The following is a 22,832-nucleotide window of genomic DNA, read 5'->3' as shown; positions in this document are numbered from 1 at the left end:
TTATTTTTGTTTCTGATTAAATATTACAAAAACACAGACTCAGTCATTAATGCAAAAGGCAGCAGCAGCAGGCAGTTACAATTTTAGCAATCATTCACTGCAGCATGAGAAAATATTAATCTGCCAAACAGATGGCAAAATATCTGCGTGTGGTGCAAGGAGGAGCACAGAGCCGGTCTGTGGTGGTGTTGCTGTGTTTGGTGCCAGCAGATTGATGGTTTTGGTTGGTGTAGGAACAGACAGATGAAATTTGGTTATTCTCTGGGGTTCAATCACAGAACCCCACATTGACGGCAACGAATCCAGGGATTGACAATCTCACCTGATCACACTGGGGTCGAGGACAGCTGGGGCTCCGGCAGGTGGGAGCCGGATCATCTTATCATCCAGGGAGGCCGGACTTCCTGTTCCTACAGCAGCTCTCTCCTAGAGAAGGGGTGTCGGGGGAAGTAAGATTCCGTCATTACTCACATTCCCAATTCTCTAAAACTGATCAAATTGTCAAGTTTACTTGGATCAAATACAGAAAGAAAGACAAAAGTAATAACTGTACAGCTACGATCAAACATTTTGCACCACCTAGAATTTTAGGATTCAGACAATTAAAGCGCTTTATGGAGCAAAATTAATTAATTCTATAGGGTGTTGCAAAACTTTTGGCCACAGTTGTAATGCTACAGCATTGTGCACAATGCAGACGCTCCTTCAAAACCTACCAGCATCCAGTGTTTGGTGCACCTTTTATTTAAAACAGTACAGAAGTGCTTGGGGGCCATCCAAAATCACTATGAGAGAACACTTTGTGTACGCTTGCTGTAATTGATGAGACTGCTGGACTCCCCTTTAGATCACAGGCAGTTAATTCCTGTGGAATTACTCAATGGTTTTGATTGCAAAAATGAAGTGGAACAGGGCTAACACATTCCAGGTATCAGCATGAACTTCAAATTAGAACAGGAAAAAAAAAAAAAACACACTGCAATTTCTCTGGATTTTCTATGGCGAGTCACAGAAGAGTGCAACTATTAACTAATAAGGAGCTGGTTGGAAAAAAAAAACAAAACATCTTGCTGGCAGAGTAGGGAAGAAAAGACATCAATTTGCTGCATATCTCAGTAACCCCAGAGCTGTCTATGTCGATACTCACTTGCGCGGCAGGGTAGGGCGGTGGAGCCCGCTGCAATTTGTCCTGCTGGTAGCCTGCCGTCTCCCCTGGCCAGGTGTTGGCGCCACTGTTTGCTGCCGCCGCCTCTTTCTCTTGACGCAGCGAGTTCCTCTGCATCTGCTGCCTGATCAACAGCTCCCTCAGTCTCTGTCTCTGCAGGGAAACACCACGCGACACAAAACAGCAGGGTCATGCATCGGGCTTCTGAGATTACAAACACGTACCTTAACTGAACTATTGCTCACACCATCGATGGAGGTAAATTCAGAGCAGCACGAATCTACAGGATCATTCGAATTTATAAACTGTGTAATTTCTAAATAAACATCCCCATTTAGTATTAGACTATTAAAATATACTAAATGATTAAGAGACTGAACGGACTGCATATTCAGTGTTCTGATTTACCTGTCTGTGCTTCTCAAGCTCCAATTGGCTGAGGCCACTGAGTGACGGGTCCTGGCTCAATGGAAGGTCAGGAAGCTCCTGGGGGCTGGGTGCTTCCTCCCGCCTCTCTGGCATGCGAACCAGAGATGCCCTCTGTGGCTGGAAGGAGGGGTCTGGGGAGCGCAGAGCGAAGCTGTTCATGTTCATGGCTGGAGCGTGCTGGGGTGCTCCAGGCTGGTGCGACGGGGAATGCACTGCAGCTTCAGCGTAGCTTGCTGGCACCACTCGAGTCTGGTGCTGGGGGCTCGGGAACAGGCCCACGCTGGGGCTCCTGGCAAAGCTCGGCTGGGCAGAAGGGCCCTTGGGAAGGGAGTCTCCCATAGAGGTGCCTGGCTGGCTGACATGGGGAGAAGTCCTGTAACCGGGCTCCCCTGCAGTGGACCGGGGAGGCTTGTGCAGAGGGGCGAAAGGGTCTCTAGATTGAGGACGGGATGGCGGGCGCGAGTAAGGGTCCGGAGACTGGAAGCGAGGAGTCAATGGGGATTGGCAAGAGTAGGCATCATTGGACAGGGCCCCGGGGGTCAGGGGCGACTGGCAGCTACCTTGAGATTGCGGGCTGGCTGGCACCCTGGAGCAGGTGTCCGGAGGGGGGCATCTTTGGGGCAGAGGGGAGCAGCTGTCCCCAGACTGGGGCCGGGGAGTGAGTGGGGGCTGGGCGTAAGGGTCAGAGAAGGGGGTGGAAGGGGACTGCCTGTACTGATCTGTGTGATGCTGGGGGGAGGCTCCCGGGTGCTGAGGGGTGGAGTAGCCCTGAAGAGGGTTCACCTGCTCTCCCTGGTGCATTCGGGGAGTCATGGGAGCTTTAAAGACGTCACTGTGCCCACTGCCGTCAGGGAACCCAGATACAGCAGCAGAGGCGGGCGAACCGACGCCAAAATCCATCCGGGGACCCATGGAGGGAGTAGGTGCTGGGGAAGGGAGCCCCATGAAGTCCTGCCTCGGTCCCAGCCCAGGAGTGGATGCAGGGGAGGTGGAAGTCATCCCAAATTCTTGCCTCTGCTCCATTCTGACCCTGAAAAGGTCCCCGAAGTGTGTCGGGGGTTGGGAAAGCAAGGTGGACTCCCCAGGTTTTGAAAAGCATTCTCCTGCAGCAGGCCCCTGCCTCAGCCTTGGGCTTTCGGGAGGAGCCAAGGGCTCTTGGAGGCCACCACTAGCTTGCTGCTGTTGGGGTCTCAGGAAGGGATCACTGGCCATTGGCTGAGGACGCCTTGGGGTACCAGGAGTACCAGGTTGCAGATCCATGGTGCCCAAGCTAGGAGGTCTACCCTGGGGGATCCCTGGGGGCATCTGGAAGCCAGAAGAGGCTTGCATGGGGCTGGAAGACTGTGAGAAAGGTGTTGAGGGGTTACTGTAATGATGATGGGGCGATTGAGGTGGCATTTTTGTAAAGGGATCGCCCTGCACTTCCATCCCAGACACTGATCCAGGAGTTCTGACCATCCCCTCGGAGGTGGGAGGCCCGGTGCTGGGGAAGAAGGAAGTGCTCGGGTCCTGGCTGTAAGGGAAAGGGCTCTCAGTAGAGCTGGGCTGGGAGGAGGTGGTGCCGGAGGGGGGAGGGATGTGCAGGTGCAGGGCTGGCCTCTCCCCTTTCTGCTTGAATTCAGACTTTATTGGCCGGGTGACTTGGCTCTCTGCTTGCTGCAGAGACAAAAAACAAGACATGGGTTTAAGGCTAAATAAATATACATCCTTGTGCAGTTAAGATCCACGATTGCCAAGATGATATTTCAAGACTTGAGTTTAAAATATCTGGTTTTCTAGATTTTATCTGCATGCTTTGAAGAAAATACCAGCCAGTGGTACAACAAATATCTACCATTAACATTTATTTTTCTAATCTAAAAGCCAGTTGATTAAGGGGCACACACCTTCTGTGCCTTGTTAATGCGCTGAGTTGCTCTGTTGTCTTTGGCCTTTTGCTGCAAGAAAGTAAAAACGTCAGTTCCACTTTTTTTAAGTTTAAAGATTTTCATTCATATCTCTCTACATAACATTAATTAACATTCCCATTTACACACCAGGTCAAATTTTGAACACAGGTTACCAAAATAAATACAAAACACATCTCTGGATTGTTTCCATATTTCCAACGATCACCCAACAGATTGCAAAAAATCCCACTTACCAGATAGGGCACTTTGTCAGCTGCTGAAACCTTTCTCCACATTTTCATGATTTGTTTGCATCGGTTAGACCAGTCTGAGGATGAAAGCAGGCAGGGTTATTCCTACATCTAACACGACAGCAGCAAGACAAACCGTACGCTGCTTACAGTACACCATTCATCACACCAGTCATGAGCGCAACATTATCTAGGGCAGCAACAACACGACTGCAGTTCATACAAACTGCTCTCCTACAAGAAAAGCATGAAGAACAAGATGCGATCTCTCAACAGACCTGCCCTGTATAAAATACATTTGAAATAAACCTAGTGAACAAATTAATCTTCTCCTCTGTCTCTAGGACCTGGCTTGTTTTGAAAAGAAACACCAACGTGAGTCAACAATGAGAAAATAAATGGTCGCGAGTACATTTCTCAGGTATGGGTTCGAATCTTTTAAAAACACGTCAACCTTTGTAAAGAGGGAGATAACTCCTGTCAAACCTGCAGACAGCTCTAGAAGTACAGGAAAGGTAACGTCATTTAAACCAGCAAAGCTCTAAACTAAATCAAACACATTTATATTCACACTACAAATAATTTTGGTAATGTGGGTGACACTGAGCATGTCTTTCAAGATTCAAGGCCTATTAAAAAGCACTGGTTTGTTCCCCCGTCCGTCCGTCCGTCCAATGCTTGCGTGACCCCCATGATGGCTGACCTGGGTAGTCCTGTCTGAGGTTGGTGTAGTTGATGTTGGCGTACAGCACAGGGGAGATGGTGGAGAGCTCCCCCAGCTCCTCATCCTTCTCCCAGCGCTGCAGGCTGCGCTGGTTATAGGAGAGCCCATCGCTGTCCTGCTCTGTGGGGGTCGGGGGAGTGGAGGGAGTGGCTGGGGTGGAGGGGGTGGCCCAGGGGCTGTCTGGGTCCCCCTGGTCTGGGCTGAACAAGCCGCTCCGATCCCTGAAGAGAGAGACAGGCAATTTAAAATGCTGGTCGCCTTTAGTTCTTCAGAAACCTTGTTAAAATTAAGCACCTTTTCAAACTGTGTTTACTTAACCCCTCCTCCTCCTCCCCCCAAGAAAAAAATTATACACAGACAGTAGACTATTTATTGGACTGATTCCCCCCCCCAGTACACAGAAATCTGATCATTATAGTCTTCAGCTTGACAACAGCATCTACAAATCCATGTATTCAACACTGCCACAGCCATCTTACCTGCTATCGAAAAAGGGGGACTGCGAGAGCCCCGGGAATGGATCCATTATCCCGGTAGAGGGGAGCGTACCAGTCAAGGAGCCCACTGCAAACAAGCAAACCAGGTAACTCAATAACACACACAATAAAGTGACAGGACAGAGGCTGGGAGCAAACCTGCTAACCCCACAAGCGTCTGTTACAGAGCTTTTAACCCAATCTTCCTGCCAGGGGACAGAATCCAGCAGGTTCTCCAGTTCAGAGAATACTGCCCTTGCAGACAGCTCTGGAGTCTTATGATCATCGGATTCTCTAGGGAATCCAAAAAACACCACCCTTAACTGAACACCCAAGTTCAATTAAACAATTAAAAAGACCTGACAGGTAGGAGGCTCCGAGCCGCTCGGTTCAATATTTAAAGACGTGGTTGGAAGTCCTGGACTGGAAGTGCCACTGCTCTACACCCTGCCTTCTCTACCTGGCAAGAAGGGTCTCTGAGACAGTGTCTGTCTGCTCAGGTCTCCCGTGCTCCCAGTGGTCTCCAGTATGGGACGCATGGTCGCCTGCAGGTTTCCGGTGAGCGTGGCGCCATCCTTCATCCCCAGAACCTTTCGGAAGAACTGCTGGGAATCCTGGCTCTCTACCCCCGAGGGCAAACCTGAGGGGCAGATAGAGAAGGTAAGAAGGGAGTTTGAACTGTGAGACACCTGACAGATCACTACCATCAATAATACTACAATCAACCAGAAGATTTGATACTTCAAACCGCATTTACCTTAGTCTTTCAAACTGCAAAGACAATGTGCCTTTAGCTGTGATTGAATAACCTTCTAACCAGATGAACAGAACAGCAGCTAGGATTTTCTTACAAGGTCCAGGTATGCAATTTGATCTGCAATGTAACCGTTGTGTATGTACATCCTTGTGAGTGGCCACACAATTATAACTAATGAATTAACCATCCAACTAGCTTGCTGGAAAACACACATCGGATATAGTTAGCGGATTAGAAACTATGATGCCTTAATCCAGGATTGAATTCTTCATTAAATCTAATCCAACATGCAATTAACATTTTTTAGCATCTTATAGAGGTCTTTTGAGGTCTTGAAAGCTAGTGTTAATACATAATAAAACATCATTTAATCCAGTTATTCAACGACTCCATATAGAAAAGAAACCCCGCCCACCTATAATATTCAGCATAAACATAACCTACCATCTGAAGATGGCTTGTCTGTCCCCAAGCTCAGAGTGCCCTCTGCTGGAGTCGAGGCCTTATCCTTGGGAGAGGAAGGAGGCTCTGTACCAGAAACAGCAGCCGCACCTAAAACAGGAACAGCAAGAGACAGTCTATTGAACAAACCGCCTAGGACGCAACCCAAAGTCTGGAAGAACAGCGGATCATTATTCCAGAATAGTTAAGAATAGTCCCCAATGAACAAAGAAATAACTAGGGCAGAAATGCTGTACGATTCCGTTCACTAGATTTTGTTTAAAAAGCGGACCTGGTTAATACAAACCACAAAGTGCACTTCACAATAGATTGGCTCAAATTTTGTCCTGGACACTAAAGGTAACACCCTTGCTCAAAATAGTTCTGGCTAAACTATTCAAGACTTTTTTTTACTGTTAAAAGGACAGCTGCACAGTGTCTCCTGGGCCCATGCTGGGGTACTGGAGTACATCTGGCCCAGCCAAGGACACCACTTTGTCTGCTACAACATTCACTTTCCCAGCCAAGTGCTGACCAAAAACGCTAGCACTCACTCGCTTAGCTTTGGAGTTCGGAATTCAAGTCAGCACTGCTTAAGGCTGGACGAATCCACGTGCCTTGCATGTAGCTTTGTTACTGAAGTTATCAGGCTCCTGCTAAATCCGCTATGAACAGAGCAAGACTTAAAACAGCAGTTACCCAAATCAACAAGGCAAAGTTCACGAGAAAACCAGACAAAGCTCATGAGAGAACCACGGTACTGGGTGCACAGCAAGTACATTAATGACCGCTGCTGCCAAAGCACAGTAGTTTCCCTCAATGCAGTGGGAAGGCAAGCCACCCACCGGCATCGCCTCCCTGGTTATCTGCTGTTCCACTGCCCTCCTCTTTGAGCTGGGTGCCGTCTGCAGCAACTCTGTCCTTCGCAGTCCCTGCTGAAAACAAGCAAGCAGGGAAGTTAGGGGCTGTCACAGTGCAGAAGTAGGGCAGGGATGCTACACCTTCCTCTAACTTAAGTTTCAAAATAGGTTTCGATTTGAAAAACCTAGTGAAAATTGCTTAACGCTATTATTATTATTATTAATAATCATAATAATAATAATCTAATACTTGTTTCAGCAGTTAACACAGCCTGAAATGTGATTTATAATAATAATCTTTATTTTTATATAGCACCTTTTATAGTGGGCAGCCATACAAAGTGCTTTACAAAATACAACACTAGGGTCTGTGAGCTATGCATCAGCTGCAGAGTCACTTACAACAACGTCTCACCTGAAAGACAGAGCATAAGAAGGTTAAGCGACTTGCTCAGGGTCACACAATGCGTCAGTGGCTGAGCTGGGATTTGAACCGGGGCTCTCCTGGTTACAAGCCCGTTTCTTTAAACGCTGGAGCACACAGCCTCCTATATGGGTGTCAGCGATTTATTCAACTACATGTCCAACCAAGTTACTTGCAACAAATCTGTCCGGACAGCAGCCACCCAAATTGCATGAGATAAGCAAATTAAAATGTGGTGAAACCTGGTTAAGCCACTAATCAGATTCTATAGCTTCACATGTAGAAACGCAAGCAGGACACACGGTATGTTATCCTCCTCCATCTCCCCCGTCGGGGATCAGCAGGGCACGGGACCCACCTTGCTCCTGCGATGTCAGGGAGGCTGCAGGCTCCTGTGGGGCTGCCTGCAGGGTGGTGCCGGGCTGGGCAGGCCGGTGCAGCCCCTGTGCCAGTCGCTGAGCTCCACCCCCATCCTTCACAGCCTTCCGACTGATATCCAGCAGAGTCTTCCCAAAGAACGCCTCCTGCACGGGACGGCAGGGATAAAATACAAAAATTACTCTCCACCCAGAAATAAAAATAAATAAATACTACCATAACAGAACTGCATATGCTGGCTGCAGAAACCAGCTCATCCAGTCTAAATGATTAAGGTAAATGTTTTCTTTCACTTATTTAAAACACGGTCTTCTACCTACACTCCCATTGCATTGAGGGGCTATGTTTGTTACTTCTACTGAGTACAACACGTTGCATGCCCTTCCTACACTAGCAGGAATCCTAAAAGGTGCAGCTCAGTTCCCGGTACCTGGAGATAAGCCGGAAACATGTCCTCCAGCTTGCTTTTCTTCCTGCCTCTCCGTTTCTTTGCCTGCTCCCCTTCTGGCTCGGCTGCTTTGGGATCGGACGGGCCATCGATTGGGGTACATGGGGGAGCGCCTGAGGTAACAGCATGTGGGCAACAAGGTTTTTAATATTTTATCAAGATACAGCTGTTCATCAACAATAAATGTCTGACAAAATACAAACAACCAAGACGACAAATGTTTCATCGATTGTCTTTATTCAGCCTGTATACTGGTTATGACAAATATAGATAGAGATAGATAGGTATAGAAAAATTATATATGGAGAGTGCTCGCTCGCTCTGTCTATCTATATATATATCTATGCGCCCATGTCTAATTTTGCTGAGGAGCGAGTGTAGTGATACTTGCCTTCCTCTGGGTTCCTCTCAGTGCTGGGACCCTCTGTTCCTGCCTCTCCTGCCAGTAGCTGGGGAAGCTGCCCCTTTTTCGCCCGTGTGTGAGACTTCCTCTGCCGAACCATGAACCCACCGATCCCTGTGCAAAAACCACAGAATCAACACCAACCCAGCCAGCGCTGTCTACAGCTATGGCCAAAAGTTTTGAATCACCCTATAGAATTAATTAATTAAGCTTCCGAGTCCAATGAGACCTGCTAAATAACGTTACGAATTACATATTGCTTTGAAGTTCCCATATACTTAACGAATAAAAGTGACATTTCGAAATCCAACATGAAATACTATACTATTATCATGGCTTCCAGTAGACTCTTGCAATACCATTTTGTTGTTTTTGATTATATGATAAATATACGAACATAAATCTTATTTTTTTGTCTCAATCCTAAAATTCCAGGTGATGCAAAACGTTCTGGCCATAGCCGTACATCCTACACTGTTTTAGTTGAAATAAAATGGGCAACAGGAATAAACAAATTTTTTTTTTTTTAAGGGTATATGTAAAATTACTTTGTGCTCTTTAAAAAGGGATACAAAATATATAAAGTCAGTCCACTTTAAATACTGCAACACACCTTTTATTAGCATGCTATCAATTTGAGCAAATTCTGCTATGTCTGTTTAATTTTGCAACACACTGATATTGTGCCCAAGGGCTCTTCAAGGGATATACAGATTTGCCACTTGCGTTCACCCTGTACTGAATCACGTCTCTACACACAAAGCACTGCAGAATATTCCAGAGGCAGCCCAGCACGTCTCTGCGTCGTGTACCTGGTCTGTAGGGTTTTCTTTTCCTTTTCTTTCCTTCGTCTGTCTCCTCCGCTCCTGCCTTCCCCGCTTCCGTCTCCGGAACCCCCTCTGCGTCTCTCTCGGGACCCCCGTCCCGGCCAGGGCTTCCCAGGATGTCCACTTTGGTGTCACAGTCCATGGGCTCTACCCCTCCTGAACAGACAGGGAGGCAGCAGAGTCACTTCACTGGACACACTCCAAACAAAAGCAACAATGCAGCGGGACTTAAAGCCAAAATTGAAAAGCAAATATATTTATGCAACTATCCCTATATTTACGTAACTAGCCAGCAACAGTATTCTAGTATTGCATGTAAAAATGTGGGCTATATGGACACATCAAATGGTCAGAATATGGTTTTGAAATACTAGTCCCGCTTTATACCTGTTCTATGCACTATTAATAACACAACCAGAAATAAGATCCCACAGCACGCATTAAATACCCCAGTCAGTTATATCAATAACACAGGATGGTCAAGGTTGTCCTATTAAGGATGCAGGTCTTCAGTTTAGGGTTAATAAAAATCCTTTATCCATCCCCAAACACTGAATGTAAAAGTCTCAGCTATTAAATTCAGTCCGTAAGTCAGTGATCTGCATTGTATTACAGGAATTCTGGTTGGGGAACCTGAACGTACTGCTCTTGTGAAGTAGTCCCTCGGTAACAGCAGTGTCACACTTCTAGTCCTCCCAGTCACTGCTCACCTTTGACCTCGTCACCGTCTCCATCTACTTCCTTCAGCTCCAGCCCATCCGTCCCCGCCTCCCCGCACAGCGTACCCAATCGGGAGCGCCGCTGCCGTCTCTTGTGGAGAGGAGAGATGGAGATGCTGCGGAGCAGAGACATCCCGGACTCGGTCAGCCAGACCCCCTCCAGCCTGTGGAACTGAAGCTCTGCAGAGACACACACCACAGCATCACAGGGCTGACCTGCACAGCCACACACAGCATCACAGCGCTGAACTGCACAGCATCACAGCGCTGACCTGCACAGCATCACAGCGCTGACCTGCACAGCATCACAGCGCTGACCTGCACAGCATCATTTGGTACAGATAAGCTGTTGGGTGTTCATGAATTTGTTTGCACAGAAATTATTTTTTCAATGAAGCCCATCTCAGTTACATACCTGGCTCCTTCACTTTAACAGGAGTGCTGACAGGCGTTTCCACTACTAATGGAGGAAAGAAACAAAACAAAAAAAGTTACTCTTCATACAGTGATACAAATGACCTTCAAGTAGAAACAGATGCCCAATCTTTACAGAAGTGCAAGAAACACACCAGTTTCAGTATTTCAGTTAACAGAACAACTCGACAAGAGAGGCACTCACCAGCAGGCTTGGGCACATACGGGCAGCAGCCTGAGCAGATGAATCCCTCGTCCGATGCCTGCTCCACCTCATCCTCAGTGAAGAGCGTCTCGCACACTGCATGCATCCACCTGCCGACAAGCACACACACAGACACACCATTGAGACTGCGCCACAGCACTCGGACACTCCCGCGCCACCCACAATCGCTTTCTGTACCGGGAATCCATGGTAAAAGTTTGGAAAAGTGGTAAAAATTCAAAGGCAGTTCTCACGGAGATCACAGGAATGGAAATAAGACACTTATTGGAGTCGCAGCTTCACCAGTTCAAGGTTTTACTATGAGCTTGATTGTATAGGTAAAAGCTCAGGTGTGTCTCACAATGAAAACCAGGAACGGAGCAAACTGCTATGCAATGGGAGTCTTATTTCCAGCCCTGTGATCGGTATATAAAGGTTCACATTTAGAAACCAGTTTGCATTTGCTGCGTTTCTAAAAAAGCAGGAGTCTCACCGGTCGCAGTGCTGACACTGCAGCAGCAGGTCCTCCTCCATGAAGTTCTCGCGACAGACTGGGCAGGCCACCAGGCTGGCGCAGGGGGCACAGTGGGTATAGTTGTTCTGCCACTCGCAGTGAAAACCAGGGGAAGTGGCTCCACACTGCATGCAGCACACACACCTGTGGAGGCAAAAGCAGGGAGAAATAATCAGGGCCGCCGATATTCAAAGCTTTAACAAACAAAAAACCTTAATGAACCTCAAATGACTTGTTTCAATGATCCAGGTTAGCACTGATCTCGAACTACAAAATAATAATTAACAGCTATCCAATGGAAAAAAAACACACGTTTTAAAGAAATTTTCGGATCATAAAACCCTTTGTTGAGGATAACTAGATTCACATAGATGCAAATGTGACACTCAACTCACTTGGATTACTTCGTTATTCAGAACCAAGCAAAACACCACAATTAACACCAACTTCCTTACCCAGGGTAACCCACTATTGGTTTTAAAAAAAAAAAAAAACAGGGTCTGCAGCACCGTTAATAATGACAGCGATGCCCCTTCAAAGAGGAAACAGCTGGGTCAGCAGGGACACCCCTTGGCCAGGGATAAGCAGTTGCTTTAACAGAGCCCGTGGAGAATGGGATGCTGCAGGACTCACCACTTGCATTTCCAGCCTCCCTTGGGTACGGTGTTCAGAGGGGGGTCCAGGCAGTACGTGTGGTAGCTGACATCACAGTCGTCACACAGCAGCAAGCGTGCTGGGTCTGAGGCCTTGCCACACACCTCGCAAACGATACACTCCAGACAGCGCCAGCCTTTACTCAGCATCATCTTGGTAATCTGCAGGGGTGGGGGGGTGGGGTTAGCGCACCATACAATCACAATGGCTTTTCCCTTCTAGAAGGAGGTGGTTAGTTTAGAGGCTTGTGTTGAAAAAGGGTCAGCTTTGGAACAATTTTAAAAACAAGCCCATCAGTTAGAATACTCTGTTATAGGAACGTCCTTACCAATGAAAAACCCTGTCAAAACAGCTTGGCTTTACGTATTTAATAGATGATTGCAATCGAGTGACTATGAATTCTACCCTGTTGTGACTTCATTATTTCCCCACATAGCTGTCAAACGAGTTTTTGTTTTCCGTTGCTGGACGACAGCCCAGTCTCATCTCCTCACATCATGTGATGCATTGACCTTTAAAGTAGTTTCATTCTGAATGCACTAGTTGGACCACATGGAACTCTGCTTCCCGTTCCCCTATTGGGTGCATCTCCCAGTTATTCTCACCTTGCTGTTGACGCAGTAGGGGTGGTAACACTGGGCGCACTGGGCACATGCCAGCAGCTGCCCCTCTACGCCTCGGCCAAAACTGCCACAAACCACACACATGTCCTGGAGAGAAAAATAACAGGAGTATTACCACACTGATGGGGGCACTACCCAAAAAAACATTGGTCTACTTGACTAAGATTTACATTCCAAGATCTTAACCTTTCATCTAAATGCATCTAGCACTATTACACCCATTAAGTCTGGCATGAACAATTTTCAAAACTACTGTTTGATATTTCAGCCACAACACGCTCAAAAGATATTCAATAGCGCTTAAAAAGAAACTTTGGTACAGCTGTAAACATACTTCAACGGCAACACACGTAATCATCTACCAGTTGAAAAAGGAGTGACAGAGCAAGGTTCCTATTGAACATGGTAGATCCTCAGGAGTTACTGGAAATGTGGCGTACTTGCAACAGAACGAATTTATCTGTGTTGGAGAACAGCACGACCGTGTTCTGCATCGTATCATCCTCTTCATCGTCCTCTTCCTTACTGGGGGAGGCCTCCACGTCCATGCACTGAGGGGACAAGACGAGGGACAGATGAGACTCCCCGACCACGGGCACAGGCTGACATGCAAACTTGAGATATCCAGATCAGAGATCAAAACCTGATCCCATAGTGAAGGTACCCGATTAGGTTAATTAACTTCTTATTTCAATATTTAAAGTGAGCTTTTAAAAAAAACATTTACAACACCAATTTAACAGACAGCGAAACCAACACCAGTCCACGTTGCATCAATGGTGTTCTGCAAATGCAGCTCAACTTCAAGTTGCTTGATTCTGGTTTTATTTTTTCGCCGTGAATTGCTTCAGCTTTAGGAACCAATTAAACGGCTGCCGTATTTTTCTATTTTTTTCAACTAGGGCGAGACAGCAGAATGACATTTGAATCCGTTGTGCAGGGTACATGTGACCCGCGCCTCAAACCTGCTTGACCAAGGAGCTATTTCCAGTCACTGGCCGTTCTGTAAACTGATTTGAAGACGGGGTTAGCTGAAAGGGGGAGGCAATGAGTCACGAGAACATGCGAACGGAAGGCAATTAGGTTATACTTCTACATTACGACATGCTGCGCGACAAGCAGTTGGACTTGTGAAAAATGTAACGGTCCTAGTTCCGGTGGCACACTTCTTACCAGGAAGGCCTCGATGCAGGAGGCCATGGCTTTGAGACGGGACCGGCCGCGGCCCCTCCCCCCTCCCCCACCGCGAGGGCGCCTTTTACCAGGGAAACTGCTGCTGCGGCCCTGCAAGAGAGACGGGGAAACTCTAATCAAGTCGCACTTCTCAAATCCCAGATTTTTGCAGCCCTTTCCCAGGTTCAATATAGTCCGACTCGTAGTTTTACTGGCGATTGTTAAATATCAGTGAGGTCCATAAAAAAAAAAAATCAAAACCATCATCACAGCTGTAAATTGAATATATCCCCACAATCTGAAAAACACACAAACTGCGATAAATGAAACGTTAGATTTCAATGTTGCCTTGTTAAAAAAAGTTACTAACTAGTAATAATGCAAGCATGTACAAATAAAGACAGACCAATAGCACCTGCTTAGATCTCCAGATTCAAACATTATGACCTAAAGAATTTACAAACCAAGTAGACCCAGCTGGATAAGCATTTCTCTACAAATGTGTACGGGATAACAAAACTTGTGGTGCTGGAGGATATGGGGGGGGTTTACCTGTTTGATCCGCGATCGACCTGGGGAGTTCCGCCTCTTGACCTTCTCTCCGTCCATCTTCATGGCGCCGGGGTCGAAGGGCAGCGAGTCGTCCGTCTCTGTGAGCAGCGAGTCGGAGCGCGCCCGGCTGGCCGACACCAGGCCAAGTTCCATGGAGAGGGAGTGGGAAGAGTCGGGCTCTCCGGGGGACTCCAGGAAGCCGCTGCTGCTAGCGTCCTCGTGGCTCAGGTTGGACATCTCGTCCATGTACTCCGGCTTCATCACCAGGCTGCCACTGCTCCTCCTCCTGCCAGGGGGAGACGCTGCCTCCTGCTCCCCGTCGGGCTCCTCCTGCTTTAGCTTATTCTCTGCTGCCAAGTCCTCCATGGGAGATGCTTTCTCGCAGCCCTCCTCCTCCTCCTCTGGAGAGTCCTCCAGAGGGTCCAGGAGGGAATCCCCAGCGCCAGGCTGCAGAGAGGAAGGGCTGCTCCCTCCTTCCGGGACTGCGTGCTGCGTTTCAGAGGGTTCGGGATCCCCCTCCTCCATTGCCTCCTCCACTTCTTCTGAAGGAGCTTTGCAAGGGCTCTTAGTCCGATTACCTTGTGGGGAGGTAGAGGCAGCCTGGGTCTCCCCATCACAGGGGGGATCGCCAGAGGCCAGGGGAACGCTCTGGCTCTTGGAGTCTGTGTCTTCAGAGTCCTGCCCGGAGTTGGTTTCCCCCGACTCTGATGGAACCTCAGGTTCCAGAGGGGCACACTGTTCCTCCTTGTGCTCGCCGGCGCCCCCTGTCTTGCAGTCTTGGGACGGCAGGGTTTCAGGCTCTTTGTCGACGTCGATATCCCCAGGCTGGATGTCACTCCCACCGCTCCTTGCAGCCTCTGCAAGGAAGATGAAGGGTTACAGCAGAAAGCAAACCTTTACCAGAAAGCTCTATTTTGTATATGCAGGACAAAAACAGGACTCATAAAAGCAATGCTTTAACTAGATGAACCAGCGCTGCTTAATTCTGAAGTGATTAAACTAATGAGCTCGGCCTGTTATAAATCAAAAGTATGCAAAACGTCAAGTGCCGAATCATGGAAGCCTGGGCCGGCTTCACTCATACCTGCGTGTGGAGAGACGCAGGGCTGCTCCCGATGAGCTGCCAGCGTTTCTGTTCCCTGTTGCAGCCTCTCCTTCACCTCTCTGTCCTCCGAGCCGGACTCTTTCCCTGCGCAGACCGGAATCCCAGTTAACTCACACTTCACCCAAACTGGAACGCCATCTCAAAAATGCATTACACAAAAAGCTTTTATAGTGTTATATAAAGTTGGCAGGTATCCAAGACGTTTGAGTCACGTCATACATTAACATACACCCCACCACCCACAATTGTTTAGAAATATATCTAGGCTCCCACTGGCAGCAATTCACTACCACATTGGTGCAGGAAAACAGGTAGAATATCAGACTCCTCAATGCTGAAGATGGCACAACTGCATTACTATAATTTTAATGACAAAAGTAGCATTGTATCTCTTTCCTATATGTAAAGGCACTAATAAATCTACCTGCCTTATTTCAGGTGCAAGAAGGGGAACAAACCAGCCTATGATTTCTCCTAGCATATGAACAGAATCCTCCTGCTTTATTCTAGGATTTCTGCAGGTACCCCTTTCACTGAAGAAGGGGGAACTACTTGTTCGCATCAGCTAGCCATATATCTAACATGTGCAACAATTCAATGACATCTAAAAACCTACTGCTGTCATCCTAGGCCTGCTTACCCAGCTCCATTGGTGTGCCTGTGTCCTGGACATTGGCCTTGTCAGCCACTGCTGGAGAAGAACCCCTGCATAAGACACAGGTGTACTTGCCAGCTGGGGTTTCTGAGAGACCTGTACATTCACTGTGCACCCACCTGTAAAGACATCAAGACCTCAAGTCAATACGGGGATGACAGAATGCAGTACAAGGCTCCTACGATCTGGGAATGTCACTGTAGGTGAGTTTGTGTCTACACGCTCCATTAAGGAAGCCTAGCTCTTGCATTAGCAGTCTAATGTCTCAAACTCTGTTTTATGGGTCATTCCTCATCTAAATTGATAGTTCTTTGGCATTAAAAAATATTTTCTTTTTTTAAGATACACACACAAGCCCCGTTCACAGAGTAAGCAAGATCTATATAAATGTTTCTGCCTGAGCCAACTTCCAACCCGGAGGATCCCCAGATTCTCACGCACAGAACAGCCTGGCGGAGCTGGCTTACCCTCGACACGTCTGGCAGCACAGAAGGCTCTCCGTTGGGGTTGGTTTCCCGCAGCTGGTGCACACAGCGCTGCGGTGCTGGTGGCAGCTCTCGCACACGGAGTAGTTCTCATACCAGAGAGCCGAGCTGTGCGATGCAGAGCCCCGGGTACCACACTCACTGCACACGCGGCAGTTCTGCAGCCGGAGAGAGGGAGAGGGAAGGGCAGGATTTACACACACATAGCGCCGAGGGCATTGCTGCTTGCTGACGTTTGGCTTAACGGACTTGTTTCAATATTCCTTTAAATCTCTCCTATTATGGGACGATATTGCCCTAAATGATACTTTACTTAACAATGAGGAACATATTAGAAGCATCGAGTTCCTATAGGTTGCTTTTAATAAAGACAGAAAAGTTATAGTGCACTACAAAGGGTCTCGTCTGGTCAATACACTGCATACCTGAGCCACAAGTTTGAATGTCATATTAGGTACTGGGCATTCAATGAACAAGCACAATACCTTGCACACAAATTCTGCAGTCAAACCTGTATTAAACCACCTTTATAGAAGTACCACTTGCCAGTAGCGCCCACCAGAAATGGAAATAAGACTCCCACTGCATAGCAGTTTGATCTATTCCCAGGTTTAATAAGACCTGATCTTGTTACCTGCACACTGCGGCTAATCAAGCTTTTAGTAAAACCTGGAATGGGTGAAACGGCTATGCAACAGGAGTCTTATTCCCATCCCAGGAGCCCACTGTGATAAAACTATATGAAACATTTCACAAGCTCCACAGGAGGGCCTGTCAGAGATCCAGGCTCTCACCTTGCACTTCCAAGTGTCGGTAGGGAGGGATTCCATGGCTGGCTGCAGACAGAAGGTGTGGTAGCCCTTATCACAGGCATCGCACACCAGCATCATGGAGTCCTCGCCAGGCTGCCTGGAAGCAGAGACAACGTGCACAGCGTTAGTGAATCAAGCACCGGCCGGGCACTCATCTCATCAGACTGAGGCTCTCTATGACCCAATTACATTTTGTCTTTACCACAGACATCAAGGTAAATCCTGGTGTTGGGGGGGTGTGCTACTGAAATAAAAAGATTATAAAAATAAAATTAAATTGCTACAGCCATTAAAAAAAAAAAAATAATACACGCCCAATACAATCAAGCTTAGAAAGTACAAAAAAAAAAGAAACCCAAGTAGTTGAATCCAAGGTAATGGATTTCAGGGCTGCCTTATCCCAAGCCTACAGAATTACAGCCTTGTATTATTGTAGCATAACGCAATGTGTAACCAATAATAAAATCAGACAACATATTCCTATCAAGGAGAATAAATTGTTTGTCTTACGCTAGGGTAAACTAACTAGGATTTCAGGAGCAAACGGGATGGGGAAAAGACTGTAGTTTGGTGGTGCAAAACAGACTTTGTTAACTATTTATTTGGTGACTTGCAGGATTTACAGTACAGTACAGGGCTACAATGCTAGATCAACACAAATACAGTTTAAAGCAAGTTAAAATTATACTAAAGTACAATATGAAATGCAAGAAGTTAGGATTACAACGATTTATAACCACAATGATATAACAGCAGTGCAATAGTTCACAGATAGTGCCTCAGCCAAGGATCCAGTAACTACGGCATTAGTTCAAACACACGCTAGAAATGAAACGGATAATAGGACGACGGCCGAATGCTGCGAGGCTCACCTGCAGGTTTGGCACACTTTGCACTCTGGGCACTGCCAGCCCGAGCGCTTGAGTGGCGTGGCGCTGATTTCCAGGCACGCCCCGTGGTAATGAAGCCCGCAGCCAGTGCAGAACAGCTGGTCCAGGAGCTCCCCGGGGGAGTCGCACACCGCGCAGCGAGCCTCTTCCTTCGCTGGAAACACAGGACAGGGAGAGACGGCGTCGCTGGATTATTCCACAGGCAGCTCAACCAATTACAAAAAAAAATCCAAGGGGTCATCTTCCAGCAGTCCCTCCAGGATCATGCCACAGCACAAAGTAACACATTTCATAATCTGTTACATTTTTTTTTTTTTTTTATTCTGCACATTTCAATGCGAGCATGAAATCTGTGATTTGACAGTCTTCCACTTTAGGAGCTATTAATCTGAGTTGCATCATATTAACTTGCTGCTTTTGTAACATTGGATGCTTGGTTCCTTTAAGAGAAACTTGTGTAAACTTGTCACTGCAATAAAAAACAAACCGATTTGACTTTGCGTTGCATAAAACGTTGCAAAACGGCATTCATTCAATCACATAAAAGCCCCCCCCAAAAATTGCTTAATTTGAGGTCTGTTTTGCATCACACTGAAAACTGTCTAAGGTGTTTCAGAAACTGTCGTGCTCAGAACATGGCTTCCCTTCCGTACCTATTTCAACTGCCTTATCCACATGCTCTGGACAAAGAAGGGCTAAATGCTTCATGGATTGGAATGAACCACTGGCCGCAGAGCAGGGGAAGTGATAGAACCGCGAACACGCTTCCGACTGGCACCGAATGGTTGCACCCAGCCTCTTACAGTATTCACATCGCTGCAACAAGAGAGAGAGATTGATTGGTCAAATACAACAGACCCATTATAAAAGACAACACTTTATACACTGCTGTAACTCCCACCCACACAAGGCTACACATGGACAATATTTTTCTACCCTTGAACATAACCATGTTGGTACTCTGATCCATTTCAAAAGAGCAAACGGCTACTAATATATATAACAGCTAAAACTTTTTTTTTTTTTGCTTTATAAAATGAAAGCTCTGTGAACGGATCCTATTTGAAGCCTGTGCACACGGCAATTGAGAAAGCTGGAGGAGGACCGGCTGACCTGCTTGACCCCTGAGGCGACTGCCCGGTCCACACCAGCTAGTCCTTGGCTACTGTCCTGCTGAACTCCTGCTGACCAGGCTGCGCACCAGTGATGAGCCCAGCAACGACCTGTAGAACCACACAGAAGGGCAACGTTACATTTAACACAGGATGAGATACGATTACAATTCTTCCATAAAGGTACCATCACCAGTGTCTTCAGTAATGAATTGAAACATGTTAGTATTTCTATATTTCTTACGTGTGAAGTAGATATGCATTTTACATCTGAACATATATTACTTATATATTTTACATATATGACACACACACACACGTATACATATACACACACATACACCTGCGGCCAAGAGTTTTGCATCACCCAGAGAATGAACTAACTTCGCTTCAAAGTTGAATGAACTTACTGATGCACTACTTACTAATTAATTATTGAATGTATTGAAACACAAAAACTACATACACTATATATATATATATATATATATATATATATATATATATATATATATATATATATATATATATATATATATATATATATAAAAACTGAAAAATGAACAAATTGAAAAATGTGACATTTCGAAATGTAACTGAAATACTGTACTGCTATAATGGTTTCCAGTTTTGGCCATGGATGTGTAAACAAATTTACACAGAAGATCTTGCACATTCTGATGTACTAAAAAACACTTCTAAAACGAAGTGTTACCTGTTCGGTCAAACAGTAAAGACGCCGAGAAGCCGTCTGCAAAGCCAATGCTGGACAGGTCATCCGAGAGCCCTTGTGCCCGCGCTTCCTCCCCGATCTGTCCAGCAGCCTGGTCACTCTCAGGGGGCAGCGCTGGCCTGTTATCCGAGGGTTCAAAGCAGCGCAGTTCTCTCTGCCCATGTAAACTCCTCCCGCCACAGTTACAGAAAGCACAACACCGCTGATTCTCCCTGCTGAGCCGAAACATCACAGCGATATTAAGAGAGAGTTCATCAAAAGCAGGAGATTAGATCTCATCTTCCTCACCTTACTCGTAGCCTTGAATTCTATCTAAATAAGACTACCCCCCCACATGCCCATCGCTCCCCTCTTTAAATACTCCAGGCCTGTGATTAAGATAGATGAATGGCAGTTATGAATCTTTATTTTAAATAGCGCCTTTCAGAGTGGAGCACCATCACAAAGGTTAAATACAGTGGAAAATACACGATTATAGCATAATACATGATATAGTAGCAGCAACACAGCAGCTAATAGCAGATATCAGGCTTAAAGAGCACAGAAAGCAAGCGAGAACACGTGGAATCAATCAAGTTATCTAACAAGCACCACAGCACCTAGAGAACGCTCCGATTCCTGAAAGAGTTCACCATACTGAGGGATCCATTGAGGGGCTTGCTGCTGAAACCGCTGTTTAGCTAGTGCAGGAGTGGCGTTACCTGGGCTGGTCTGGGGGATCCGATGTGGGTTCCTTAGTCTTGGAGGTGGCAGCTGGTGGCTCTGGGTCCCCCTCACAAGGGGCAGCCTGCTCTGGGGGGGCGCTGTCATCAGCTGGGGGGGGGGGGGGGGGGGGGGTTGGCAAGATAAAATTAATCACTAGGCTTCAACCTCTGGAACACTAGGTTCAAAAACTCATCTCTGGTCTTAATTGTAAATGGAGTCTTAACTCGACACTCAAAGTACAGGGAGAGGGGGGATCCTTCCAGTCCAGGGCAGGCTTGAGGCATGGAAGCTGGACTGATCCCCCACCCCTAAGAGAAATGGTGCTCCCTCCAGGCCAGGGCAGGCTTCAGGAACTCTTTTGGCACATTTAGGAGGTCCTCCAGTGACACTGCTTGTGCTATCCATGGTCTGAAACGAGGGAGATTCAGCCTCCAGTGCTGCCAAACACCCACCTATTTAGCTATTTGCAATACTGACCCACATAGAAGAGCCCAGTTAACAAATGCAATGTAGTTACCCGAAGTTTCCGAGTCCTTCTCCTCGCTGTTCGATTTCTGTTCATCCATTCCTTCCCCTGAACCCGATCTCCCTGGCAGAGAGACCTGAAAACAAGAAGCAGTTACACAACAGTTACAAAAAAAAGGAGGAAGCAGATACACTGTCAGTTCAGCAGATCAACTGCAAATCAAAGCAGCACAGCTGGTCCTGCAGGGAGGTTTTTCATCATTGGTCCAAGCATTAATCTTATTTTAAATCCGACTCGCAATAAGCACTGAATACACCCCATTCTTTGTAACTATTTAAAATTAAAAAAAAAAAAGGAGTACCTCCCATTTATTGATGTTAAACAGGAATTCAATGTTAAAAAAGGGAATGTTTTGTTGTACAACCTTACCCCACCTGTGCTGGCTTACAAGACTACATCAACACGTTTCAGGGCGACCTTGCAACTGTACAAAACTACGTGCAATTGGGTCAAATTTTAGATTTACATTTTGTTTTTTAAATAATATACAGGGTGATTAGAAAGTAAGTTTAATGCATCAATGATATGGAGCGCTGACACTGCAAATGTACTCTCTGTAACCACCCTGTATATGAAAAGGTGGCGCAGAGGTATCAAATATAATAGTATAGGGTTCATTTGTTTTGCGCCATGAGCTATAAACAGCTTCTTAAAATCTGTAACCATCTACTGCAGCTACCTGCTTCTCCTGATGGGATAAAATACAAATGACGCACATGGGGCTGAAAATAGAGATTGAAGAACACTAAAGCTTCCAGCCAGGCACTAAACTAAGCGAACGCAACGTTTCAATACAAGGCTATGGTTTGAAACACGGGACAGTTCATCAGGTTCACAGCCTACTTCACTTTAATCAGACACCTCAGGTCCTGGCTGACTAATAATATCCAAACATTTTACTTTTTTTTTTTTTTTTTTTTTTTAATACATGTCTGCATTTCCAATTCAATGACTTTAACCCTTTCACAGATGAAATATTGAAAATAGCTGAACATTTAAAAAAAAAGTAGTTTTGGACACACAATATATACATTTCTCATTGACATTTTTATGGCATCCTGCTCATCATGCATTTGCGTCTCTCACATGTCTCTATATAAAAAGCACAGAAGTGTTTTTTTTTTCTGTGTGTATCTGTTCTCATGAAAGGCTAACACTTGGATTAGATCAAGATATTTCCTCTCTAAGAGACTTTATTGTTTTAATACCATAGGAAAAAAAAAAAAACACGTCAGCAATACAAATCAATTAAACTCATCACTGATTAAAGTCTTAAACCACGCCTGACCTAAACCTAACCTCAATTCAGGGCTAGCCTGCTTTTGAAAATAAATATAATAAAATACAGAAGGATGGAAGTAAGCCTCTTACTGCATAGCAATTTCAGCCAGACCAGCGTTTACTACAAGCTTGATGAGCCACAGTGTGTATATAGGTGACACCCTCAGGTGTGTTCTGTTAAGCTCGTAATAAAACCAGGAAC

At 46.3% G+C, this 22,832-nt stretch overlaps 1 protein-coding gene across 1 annotated transcript in view; it reads right to left on the bottom strand.

Annotated features, from left to right (window-relative positions):
• Positions 1-22,832, bottom strand: part of kmt2d (lysine (K)-specific methyltransferase 2D) — a 44,912-nt gene that overhangs the window by 15,896 nt on the left and 6,184 nt on the right. The window contains exons 2-34 of the mRNA XM_041241724.1: positions 21,341-21,425; positions 20,820-20,931; positions 20,101-20,333; positions 19,387-19,496; positions 18,927-19,089; positions 18,256-18,427; positions 17,366-17,480; positions 16,554-16,729; positions 16,072-16,205; positions 15,411-15,515; positions 14,327-15,183; positions 13,775-13,885; positions 13,042-13,152; positions 12,584-12,688; positions 11,958-12,139; positions 11,304-11,468; positions 10,811-10,920; positions 10,607-10,651; positions 10,183-10,371; positions 9,458-9,628; positions 8,634-8,759; positions 8,225-8,355; positions 7,775-7,940; positions 6,978-7,067; positions 6,136-6,243; positions 5,395-5,574; positions 4,938-5,022; positions 4,438-4,679; positions 3,738-3,811; positions 3,481-3,531; positions 1,574-3,250; positions 1,148-1,318; positions 323-426 (exon numbers count right to left, since the gene is read on the bottom strand). Of these exons, the coding sequence (XP_041097658.1) occupies positions 323-426; positions 1,148-1,318; positions 1,574-3,250; positions 3,481-3,531; positions 3,738-3,811; positions 4,438-4,679; positions 4,938-5,022; positions 5,395-5,574; positions 6,136-6,243; positions 6,978-7,067; positions 7,775-7,940; positions 8,225-8,355; positions 8,634-8,759; positions 9,458-9,628; positions 10,183-10,371; positions 10,607-10,651; positions 10,811-10,920; positions 11,304-11,468; positions 11,958-12,139; positions 12,584-12,688; positions 13,042-13,152; positions 13,775-13,885; positions 14,327-15,183; positions 15,411-15,515; positions 16,072-16,205; positions 16,554-16,729; positions 17,366-17,480; positions 18,256-18,427; positions 18,927-19,089; positions 19,387-19,496; positions 20,101-20,333; positions 20,820-20,931; positions 21,341-21,389 (6,620 nt within the window). The 5' untranslated portion in view covers positions 21,390-21,425. The remainder of the gene's footprint in view (positions 1-322; positions 427-1,147; positions 1,319-1,573; positions 3,251-3,480; positions 3,532-3,737; positions 3,812-4,437; positions 4,680-4,937; positions 5,023-5,394; positions 5,575-6,135; positions 6,244-6,977; positions 7,068-7,774; positions 7,941-8,224; positions 8,356-8,633; positions 8,760-9,457; positions 9,629-10,182; positions 10,372-10,606; positions 10,652-10,810; positions 10,921-11,303; positions 11,469-11,957; positions 12,140-12,583; positions 12,689-13,041; positions 13,153-13,774; positions 13,886-14,326; positions 15,184-15,410; positions 15,516-16,071; positions 16,206-16,553; positions 16,730-17,365; positions 17,481-18,255; positions 18,428-18,926; positions 19,090-19,386; positions 19,497-20,100; positions 20,334-20,819; positions 20,932-21,340; positions 21,426-22,832) is intronic.

This window comes from Polyodon spathula, unplaced genomic scaffold, assembly GCF_017654505.1.
Source record: "Polyodon spathula isolate WHYD16114869_AA unplaced genomic scaffold, ASM1765450v1 scaffolds_811, whole genome shotgun sequence".
Taxonomy (NCBI): Eukaryota; Metazoa; Chordata; class Actinopteri; order Acipenseriformes; family Polyodontidae; genus Polyodon; species Polyodon spathula.
Note: the sequence above shows the minus strand (reverse complement) of the source record. Positions and strands in the feature narration are given on the sequence as shown.